The sequence below is a fragment of the Molossus molossus genome, unplaced genomic scaffold (genome assembly GCF_014108415.1).
Source record: "Molossus molossus isolate mMolMol1 unplaced genomic scaffold, mMolMol1.p scaffold_m16_p_19, whole genome shotgun sequence".
In the NCBI taxonomy this organism is placed as follows: domain Eukaryota; kingdom Metazoa; phylum Chordata; class Mammalia; order Chiroptera; family Molossidae; genus Molossus; species Molossus molossus.
The window spans coordinates 32,232,036-32,240,128 of NW_023425354.1; the positions used below are offsets into that span (position 1 = coordinate 32,232,036).

At 45.2% G+C, this 8,093-nt stretch overlaps 1 protein-coding gene across 2 annotated transcripts in view; it reads left to right on the forward strand.

Annotated features, from left to right (window-relative positions):
- Positions 1–7,434, forward strand: part of DHX8 (DEAH-box helicase 8) — a 33,360-nt gene extending 25,926 nt beyond the window's left edge. For both annotated transcript variants that reach the window (XM_036267641.1, XM_036267640.1), the window contains 5 exons: positions 2,841–2,978; positions 4,378–4,506; positions 4,686–4,882; positions 5,794–5,973; positions 6,714–7,434. In XM_036267641.1, coding sequence (XP_036123534.1) covers positions 2,841–2,978; positions 4,378–4,506; positions 4,686–4,882; positions 5,794–5,973; positions 6,714–6,933 — 864 coding nt within the window. In that variant the 3' untranslated portion in view covers positions 6,934–7,434. The remainder of the gene's footprint in view (positions 1–2,840; positions 2,979–4,377; positions 4,507–4,685; positions 4,883–5,793; positions 5,974–6,713) is intronic.
- Positions 7,435–8,093: the final 659 nt, after the last annotated feature.

Sequence of the window (8,093 nt, forward strand, 5' to 3'; positions counted from 1 at the left end):
GCCCTCTGGGGGCTTGGTTTTCATTCTGAATCATTGCTCTTCCTCTCTCAGTCCCCGGTGAGGACCTTCATTCTCCTTTGGCAGGGGGAGCCACAAGAATAATTTTCCAGATGATGGCCCCCCCTGCCCTCCACACTGATGCTACCCTGGAGCCCTGGCACTTTACTGGTGCAGACTGCTCTGTTGTAATTTATTATTCATTCCTAGTAAGAGAGGCTAAAACAGAGCTTCTGAAAAAATTTTTTTTTGCTCCAGTCTCTGGAGTGAGAACAGAGGCATCTGTGGCTCAAACTTCTGTTGCAGGCTGTTTATTCTTTGCAAATTTACCTGCGTGGCCCTCTGTTCTATATTCTCCTCTCAAAAGGGGATGCTATTAATAGTATCTGTTGTGAAGATAAATGATATAACGCAGGTAAAGATACTTGGCACAGTGCTTACTGATTGCTAACATAACTCCTTATAGTCATTATTCATACAATAAACGTTTATTGAACACCCGCTGTGTTTATGGTCATGATCAGTTTATGGGAAAGACACACAAAGCTTAGGTCCTACTACATCACCCTATGTACACACTTGAATAATGCATCATTAGTTTCTTTTATTCATCAAATTAGCTAGCAGATGTATTGTTTTCCTGCTCTGTGTCAGGCATAGAGATTCTGTTGTGTTGTTGTGGTTTTGTGTCCATGTGTCTCACCATTATGAACTCTGAGAGCAGGGGCAATATCTTAGTCATCTTCATATCCCTGCCACTGAATATGGTACATAGCACTTTCTAGATGCACAGTAGAAATTATGTATGCAAAAGACAGGACAAGCTGGTATATTGTCTTATTTTTTTTAATTATGGTGAAATACATGACACGTTACCATTGTTACTGTTTAATTTAATTTAATTTAATTTAATTTTTATTTATTTTTTTGAAGTTGCTTCCCCTTTTTTATTTATTTTTATTCTTCTCACTTTTATTTTTTTAGTTTTTTTTTTTCTTTATTGATTTTAGAGGGAGAGAGAGATAGAAAGATTGATAAGAGAGAACATCAATTGGCCACCTCCTGCATGCCCCCCACTGGGTATTTAGCTCACATCCTGGGAATGTGCCCTGGCAATCAAACCGGCAACCTCTTGGTGCATGGGATGATACTCAACCAGTGAGCCACACCTACTGGGCTCCTTTTTTTTTTTTTATCCTCACCCAAGGACATTTTACATTTATCTTCAGATAGCGCGGGAGGGAGAGAGGGAGGAAGAAAGAGAGAGAAACATTGATGTGAGAGAGACACATCGATTGGTTGCCACCCACTCACATGACCCCAACCGGGGCCGGGATGAACCACAACCAAGGTACCTGCCCTTGGCCAGAATCGAACCCGGACTCTCCTGGTCTGTGGGCCCACGTTCTAACCACTGAACCAAACCGGACAGGGCAAATTTATTTTTAAATCTTTTTTAAGGGTGAATAATATCTCATTGTATGTATATACCATGTTTTGTTTATCCATTCATCTGTTGATGGATAATTGGGTGATTTTTACCCTTTAGCTATTGTGAATAATGTTGCTGTGAACATTAGTATACCAGTATCTGTTTGAGATCCTTGTAGTTCTTTTGGGTATATCTAGAAGTGGAAGTGCTGTATGATATGGTGATTCTATGTTTTAACTTATGGAGGAATCACCAAATTGTTTTCCATTCCCACCAGCACTGGATGAGGATTACTGTTTCTCCATATCCTTGCCAACACTTTTTTTTAATAGCTATCCTGGTGTTATGAAATGGTATCTCATTGTGGTTTTCATTTGCATTTCCCTAATTACTAGTTGTGTTGAGTATCTTTTCATACGCTTCTTGGCCATTTTTAAAAAATATATGTTTTTATTGATTTTTTAGAGAGAGAGAGAAAGGGAGAGAGAGATAGAAACAATGTGAGGGAGAAACATCAGTCAGCTGTCCACTGCACGCCCCCTACTGGGGATTGAGCCTGCAACTCAGGCATGTGCCCTGACTTGAAATCAAACCAGGACCTCTCAGTCCATGGGATGATGCTCAATCCACTCAATGCCCCCCCCCCTTTTTTTAATCCACACCCAAGGACATTTTTTTTTTTTTTTTCAGATAGAGTGGGAGGGAGGGAGAGAGAGAGAAACATCAACATGAAAGGGACACATCGAGAGGTTGCCACCCACACGACCCAACCAGGGCCAGGGACAAACTGCAGCTGAGGTACATACCCTTACCAGGAACTGAACCCAGGTCTCTCCAGACCACAGGCCAACGTTCTAACTGCTGAGCCAAACCAGCCAGGGCTGAATGCCCATTTTTTAATTGTTGTCTTTTTTTTTTTTTTTTTAAATCCTCACTTTTATATTTTGTTCAGATAGAATGGGAGGGAGAGAGAGAGAGAAAGAAACATCAACATGAAAGGGACACATTGAGTGGTTGCCACCCACATGACCCAATTAGGGCCGGGGACAAACTGCAACTGAGGTACATGCCCTTAGCAGGAACCGAACCCGGGTGTCTCTGGACCACAGGCCGACGCTCTAACAGCTGAGCCAAACCTGCCAGGGCTTAATTGTTGTCTTTTTGTTGTTGAGTTGTATATACTGTCATTTTGAGGGAATGTTTTTAAAGTTTTCTGAGAAATTATATGCTTTCTACTAGTCTGAGTTTTGTGTGGCCCAGCCCTAGAGGTTGCTGCTAGTCTGCTAGTCTTGCTGATGGCTTCCTTATTGCAGTTGAAGAAACAGGGAGGAAAGCAATAAGTAGTCTCTCTCCATGTTAACACTTGTAAGGCTAACCCTCCCATCACACATTTTCTTCCCTTCTCTTCTAGGCCATGGGCATCAATGACCTGCTGTCCTTTGACTTTATGGATGCCCCACCAATGGAAACCTTGATCACAGCCATGGAACAGCTATACACGCTGGGAGCCCTGGATGACGAGGGCCTGCTTACTCGCCTGGGCCGCAGGGTAGGTGACATACTTAACTTCTGGTGCTTTTGGGAAGATTCCCTGGTCAGTCTTCCATACTCTTTGTTTTGTGCAAAATCAAGCTCTGAGGCCCTGAATAAGTTTTGAGTACAATTCTAGATGCCTGTTTTGTTTTGTTGTTGTTAATCCTTACCCGAGAATATTTTTCCTTGATTTTTAGATAGAATGAGAGAGAGAGAGAGAGAGAAACATCGACGTGAGAGAGACACATTGATTGGTGCCTCCCACATGACCCTGACGGGCCAGAATCAACCTAGCAACCTAGCAACCTACGTGCCCTTGACTGGGAATTGAACCCAAGACCCTTTGGTCCGTGGGTTGATGGCTCTAACCTTTTAGCCAAACTGGCCAGGGCTAGATGCCTGTTTTTAACCTGCATTTTCCACTACTACTTAAAACTTTTTTTTTTCTTTTAAATTAAAAAAAAATGGATTTGAGAGAGAGAGAAATCGATGTGAGATAGAAGTCAATGTGAGAGAGAAACATCTATCGGCTGCCTCTTGCATGTGGCCCAACTGGGGATCAAACCTGCATCCTGGTTATGTGCCCTGAATGGGAATTGAACCCACCACCCTTTGGTGTACAGGACAGTGCTCCAGCCATCTGAGCCACACTGGCTAGGGCTTAAAACTGTTTCTTGTTCTGGCCAATGTGGCTCAGACGATTGAGGGTCATCCTGTGCACCTAAACGTCACCTGTTCAATTCTCGGTCAGGGAACATGCTTGGGTTGTGGGCTTGATCCCCAATAGGGGGCGTGTAGGAGGCAGTTTATTGATGTACATTGATGATGCTCTCTCCCTTCCTCTCTCTCTAAAATCAATAAAAACATTTTTTTAAAGAAACTTTTTTTTACAGAAAGATTAATTTTACCCATAGTCAAGTTTACCTTGGGATATATCATTGAGTCTGGCTTCAATTTAATTTTGTATAATTTTTCTTTATTGATTTTAGAGAGAGAGGAAGGGAGAGGGAGATAGAAACATCGATTGGCCACCTCCTACATGCCCCCTACCAGGATCAGGCCCACAACCCAGGCATGTGCCCTGACCGGGAACCAAACGTGTGACCTCTTGGTGCATGGGTTAACACCCAACCACTGAGCCACACTGGCTGGGCAAGGCTGGCCTTAATTTTAAAAGATATCTGCAAAATTTTCACCTACCACAGTAGTAGTCACATTCTTGGTCACATATATTTCATTAAGAAATAAAACAACAACAACGTGTTCTGATGGATATAGGCATCCTACATCATCATGCTTGGGTAAACCTCCTGTGTGGTCTGTTGACCACTCTGACCAGTGTCTCACATTGTCAAATCCAGACTTTTTGGGGTCTTCCACAGGGAAGCAATTGTAGTTTCCTCTTCTCCCTCTAGATGGCAGAATTCCCTCTGGAACCAATGCTGTGCAAAATGCTGATCATGTCTGTGCATCTGGGCTGCAGTGAGGAAATGCTGACCATTGTGTCGATGCTGTCTGTGCAGAACGTCTTTTATAGGCCCAAGGTAGGGAGTTCAGACCCATGTTCATGTGGGGATGTGGAGAAGCTGGGTGAAATCAGCCATTGCCACTCCAGTGCTTAATGTGGATGCTTGACAGTGCCATGGAGGGCTCTTTGGAACTGCTGGGTGTTCAGTTAGTAGCTGCTGGGCAGAAAATGATCTTCTTCCCCATTGTTTGGCAGGATAAACAAGCCCTCGCTGATCAGAAGAAGGCCAAATTCCACCAAACTGAAGGAGACCACCTCACCCTGCTGGCTGTGTACAATTCTTGGAAGAACAATAAGTTCTCTAACCCATGGTGCTATGAGAACTTTATCCAGGCTCGTTCTCTGCGCCGGGCTCAGGACATTCGCAAACAGATGTTAGGCATAATGGACAGGTAACATCTGATGTCTTTTCCCCATGTTTGAGTTGAATTTTCCTTGAATGTCATGTCTATTCATCTCTGTATGTACTGGTGGAGCTTCAGGCTCTTCATATAACCCTTTCTTTTTTTTTTTTGTTAATCCTCACCTGAGAATATTTTTCCATTGATTTTTAGAGAGATTGGAAGGGAGGGAAGGAGAGAGAGGGAGAAAGTAAGAAACATTGGTGTGAGAGAGACACATTTATTGGTTGCCTGCCTCCTGCATCAAACTTGCAACCTAGGTACATACCCTTGACCAGGAATCAAACCCTCGACCTTCAGGCTGTGAGCCGATGCTCTAACCGCTGAGCAAAACTGGCCAGGGCATGCATGACCCTTTTCCTCCATCTTTTCCATCTTTGTTACACTCCTCCCCACACAAGGGTGCAGCTGGAGAGTCACTTCAGAAATCTCCTAAGAGCCCTGGCTGGTGTGGCTTGGTTGGAGTGTAGTCCCGTGCACCAAAGGGTCAAGGGTTTTATTTCCGATCAGGGCACATACCCAGGTTGCGGGTTTGGTCCCTGATCAGGGTGCATACGGGAGGCAGTAGGTCTCTCCCTGTCCCTTCCTCTCTAAAATCAGTTTTTAAAAAAAGAAAGTTTCTGAGAAGAAGATGATTTATTAATTGTTGATAAAATCTCTTTGTTTACAAGTATCTGGAACATTACTAATCAAATTGAGTTAAGTCTCTGGCTCTTACTGTGTCTATCTTGTCCACTGGGCAGAGCTGCCCCTATGGTACACTTAGGGCTGGAAGATGGGTCCTGGTACCTATTCTGGGGACCCAAGATGGCAGTGTTGGGCACCATCATTCTAGAAGATACAACCTCTGGAAACAGAGTTGTCTCACATCTTTGTCCTCTCTTGATTTATTTTCCCAATAGACACAAGCTGGATGTGGTTTCCTGCGGTAAGTCCACAGTCCGAGTGCAGAAGGCTATCTGCAGTGGATTCTTCCGAAATGCTGCCAAGAAAGACCCGCAGGAGGGTTATCGGACACTGATCGACCAGCAGGTGGTCTACATCCATCCTTCTAGTGCTCTCTTCAACAGACAGCCAGAATGGTAGGTGGGCAGGCCCCAGGTATGGGAGCTTTTTTGAGCAGAGAAAAACCTGTAAATCTATTTGCACTTTGCATTTGTGTCTTCACCCACCTCCAGCACTTCCTTTTCTAACATTGCTTATATCTCTAGGGCAGCAAAAGCCTGAATTAGGCACAGTCAGACCCTTTTGAGAGAAATAAAATCATGGGAGTGAGAGCTAGGAAGGATCTTAGAAATCATTTAATGAGGTGGTTAAAAAAATTTTTTTTCCAAGTAGCATTTTAAAAAAATTGTAATCTTACCTACTATAATTTAAAACTGATTTAAAACCACCGTGCCACCATGGTAGAAGGGTTGGAGATACAGAGCTTAGCCCACTTGGCTTTCCCTCATCTCCTTGTGGCAGCTCCTAAGGCTCCTCTCAGGGCCCTGGAGTTCTGTGGAGACAGCCTGAGAAACCACCATCCCATTTCCCAGGGCAGGGAACTCAGGTCCAGAGAAGTGATGTGATTGACTCTGGGTCAACTAGCTAGTTGGAGCCAGGGCCAGGTCTAGAGCACATTATTCTGACAGCCTTCTCAAGGTGTGCAGCCTCCTCAGTGTTGGAGTGTGGTTGTCATAAAGAGAGACTGCTGTCTCCTGAGGGGACAGGCGAGAGAAGTGAGATGGTAAATGTAAGCTCAGCTGTGACCCACCAGGGACCAGGATGACTGGAGTGGGGCCTGTATTGGAAGCTTGATTCTGTCTTTATCTCCCCTCAGGGTGGTGTACCATGAGCTGGTGCTGACCACGAAGGAATACATGCGTGAGGTCACCACCATCGATCCCCGATGGCTTGTGGAGTTTGCTCCTGCCTTTTTCAAGGTCTCTGACCCGACCAAACTAAGCAAGCAGAAGAAGCAGCAGCGTCTTGAACCCCTGTACAACCGCTATGAAGAGCCCAATGCCTGGAGAATATCCCGGGCTTTCCGGCGGCGCTGAGAGGCAAGACTTGTTTGCCTGTCTTGCAGCAGTGACCCAGGGCTTGGACTCACTCTTACTGGTGAAAAGCTATCCTGAGGATACAGCTGTCCAGTGACCAAATATCTTAACTGGACAGTTTCCAAAATTGATGTGCATTTCTTCCCTCGTGGTAAAATAGAAACAGGGATTGACGCCTGTTTTGTCCAGAGCCTCCAGACCCCACTACTCCAAGTCACTGGGGCCACATGGGGCTCACAGGCAACACGGGGGGTACACTGCATCATCTCCAAGAAAGGGGCAACTCGTGCACCCCTAGATGGGAAAGGGGTTGTGAGCATGTGACACTTGGACACACAGACAGATGGACGTGGTTGAGGACCCTGGTGCCCTAGCTGGTACTCTGTGGAGGAGGGAGCCACAAAGCTCATTGAAAGTGCTGGCCCCACTTCCTGCTCCTGTCCAGCCCCTGTGCTTTTGCTTGACCTCCTGAAAATATTTATTTTCTTAAGGAAACAAAAATAGTTTTCTGTGAGAGTTTCTTTTGGCTGAAAGGTTAAAATCGTGGGTTGGACTCAGGGTGGGGAGATTGTTTGTGGCTTTGGTGGACAAGGTGGAGAGTCCCCTGAAATCAGAGCCCAGGGCCTCTTTAGGCTGAGAGGTGACGCACAGCGCAGACTTCCAGTCTTAGCACCCACACTAGGCCAGCCCTGCCGTGGATCGCCCCACGATTAACCACATCCACTGCACAGGCTCTCTGGGCTGGGTGCCTGAATGGTTACAGATGCCACATATTGAATACAGAAGGCTGTCCCTGGCTCACTGTCCTGCCCACCACACTCACCATGCGCAGTGTATCCTATTTCCTTTGAAAACATGCGCGTAATGGCAAAGCTTGTATTTTATTTTGTTTCCCCTGAGGTCCTCGATGGGCTATAACAAAGGGTTTTTATGGTCAAAGGCTCCCCTCCCCTGCCCCAAACAGAAAACCAATACAGCTGGTTTGTGCTGCCCAGGATCTGTGCTTTGGGTCTCACTGAGTGGTTTACTCTTAGCATTCTGTTGGAGACCACCTCCCAGTGCCCTTCTCACCGTTTTTTTGTTTGTTTATTTTTTTAAATTTAGTTTTATTTTTTATTGCTTTTTTAGAGAGAGAGGAAAGGAGAGAGAAAAATGTTGAT